The following is a 2,267-nucleotide window of genomic DNA, read 5'->3' on the forward strand; positions in this document are numbered from 1 at the left end:
CAAAGTAACAAAATATTCTAAACGGATTACTATGTATGGTGTATGGAATCCTAGCTAGAGAAAGTTATACACTCTACTAAATTAGTATTTTACTCCAATCTTTTCTTCTTTTTTCTGATTCTTCTAAATGTCATGATTTATATCACCCGATCCAGTCAGGTGAATGAAGGAGAATATTTTTTGTGACTCTGATTGGTCTCTCTCCAAGAGAGTATATAAACCTATCAAAACTCCTCATCTAAACTCATCATCATCACCAAGCTACTTAGCTCACTTTCATACTTCTCTTACTACCTTCTCTTGAGTGTCACTACTACTGCTGCTGCTACTACTACTCCCACTTTACTAAGTTTAGTTCGATTCGTTATCATCTTAAGGTGAAGTTCTATCTACCTTTGATGTCTTTATTAATTTCATAAGACACTTGTAAAACTCAGTTCAAACTGAGCTAGCTAGTTATGTAGAGCTTCATTTCTATGGTGCAAATCTCTTGTTTTTTCTATGATATAGTTATCGATATTCTTGTTACATATATGTTAACTATTTGGGGTGTAATAATCTTGTTGTTACTCTAGTAAGGAGAAACCAACAATGTAGTTTGATTTATAAATTTTCAGATTAAGATCATCATTGGAAGCTAATTATTAAGGTGAACTGACTTTCATCTCTTGTATTTTCAGGAATTAAACAATGGCAAGCAGACCAGGAGATTGGTTTTGTAGATCATGCCAACACCATAACTTCAATTGGAGAAATACATGTCAAGTTTGTAATGACTTAATAGACTACAGAACTTCAATTCCCATGCCTGCCAATGGCGATAGAGGTTCAGGTGTCTTGCCAGGTGACTGGTATTGTACATCTGGAAACTGCGGAGCCCACAACTATGCAAGCCGTATGAACTGCTTCATTTGTGGTGGTGTTAGGGATGACGCTGATGCCCGTTCCAGAGGTACTCGCTCGTCGGGATGGAAATCTGGTGATTGGATGTGCACAAGGTAACATTCATTTTCCTTCTTAGGCAACTATATACATATTGTATCGTTTGGAAAGCAAATAAATATTTTCTCACACACCTCTAGATAATCTTCGATGTTTTTTACTCGTCAGTCATAAGACTCATAACCAAAGTTTAATTTGCAATGATTTATATTGTTCCTTTTAGTTATGCCTGCAGCATTTCATGCAATCATTTGCAACTCAAATACATATTGCAGTATATGGAAAACCTTTTTTAATGCATGCAAAGAGCAGAGGGGATTAACTTACACCAAGTTCTTATATTATTTTATGTCAAATATAACGTACATTGCACATAAGTTGAATGCATAAACCAGATTATTAACTTGATTATCTTCTTGGACAGACCTGGATGCAATGAGCATAATTTCGCAAGCAGAACAGACTGTTTCAAATGCAACACACCAAAGTACGGCTCAGGATGATCTTCTCCTCCTCCTATCAAATTCAAGGAGCTGCTCAATCGGTTGCATGCATGGCATAAACTACATTTTGTGAGTCCAGTTACTTAGTAAACTAAAACTAATCAATGATATATGTAAGAATGAAACATCCTTAGATAACTTTGTTTCATATAGTATAAATTAAGATAAAGATAAAATACGCCATTTTCTATATCTACTGTCATCCTTTGTTGTCAAAAATGGCATCTGTAAGCTGAAGTTCTGGTCTTTCGTATTTAATTAATAATATATATTACAGTTCGAATGAGTAACTAAAATGCCGATGGAACCATGTGTGTGTATGACATTTGATAAAGCGCTTGCCATTGCACATATTCACCACCTTTACTCTAAATGAACCATATATGGAATTTAGAAGTGCGTAGGCAAGGATAATTACTTGTTTCGTAGCAAAAATTAGGAAAATACGAGTTCGACCAACAGATAATAAAGAGTTACTCGACTGAGGTACAATATACGTCCCAGTCTTCCAGACCGTGAAATGGGATATCTAGCAACGGACTTAAACGATTGCTGCATGTCTGGCAACAACTGAGCAAAAACTACTACTCCTCTGTTGGTGCTCCATAATTTAGTGTCCATGAGCATAAAGGAGGAATTCGTGAAATGAATAAGAAGACTGCTTTTGGTATATAGGTGGTCCAGGAATTGAGTCAGTCTTCGTTTCGAGTTGCAAGAGCAGTATTCGTTAAGAAACTTGCGAACGGGACCAGCTTTTTAGAGGAGGATTTTGTTGGTCGCAAATAAAAACAAGAGAGATCTAGCTACAAGATGATAGATTCA

General features: G+C 36.0%; 1 protein-coding gene across 1 annotated transcript; it reads left to right on the forward strand.

The window, feature by feature from the left end:
* Positions 1–229: 229 nt before the first annotated feature.
* On the forward strand, positions 230–1,735 carry LOC113353685 (zinc finger Ran-binding domain-containing protein 2-like). The gene is made up of 3 exons (XM_026597209.1): positions 230–377; positions 681–998; positions 1,367–1,735. Exons 2-3 carry the CDS (start codon positions 691–693, stop codon positions 1,443–1,445), a joined length of 387 nt encoding a protein of 128 aa, XP_026452994.1. The 5' UTR covers positions 230–377; positions 681–690; the 3' UTR covers positions 1,446–1,735.
* Positions 1,736–2,267: the final 532 nt, after the last annotated feature.

This window comes from Papaver somniferum, chromosome 2 (genome assembly GCF_003573695.1).
Source record: "Papaver somniferum cultivar HN1 chromosome 2, ASM357369v1, whole genome shotgun sequence".
Classification (NCBI taxonomy): Eukaryota; Viridiplantae; Streptophyta; class Magnoliopsida; order Ranunculales; family Papaveraceae; genus Papaver; species Papaver somniferum.

Excerpts from the sequence above, each read along its gene's own strand:
- LOC113353685 (XM_026597209.1), top strand. The coding sequence starts at position 691 with ATGGCAAGCAGACCAGGAGATTGGTTTTGTAGATCATGCCAACACCAT. Across the intron at positions 999-1,366 it reads GGTGATTGGATGTGCACAAG|ACCTGGATGCAATGAGCATA; the intron begins GTAACATTCATT and ends CTTCTTGGACAG.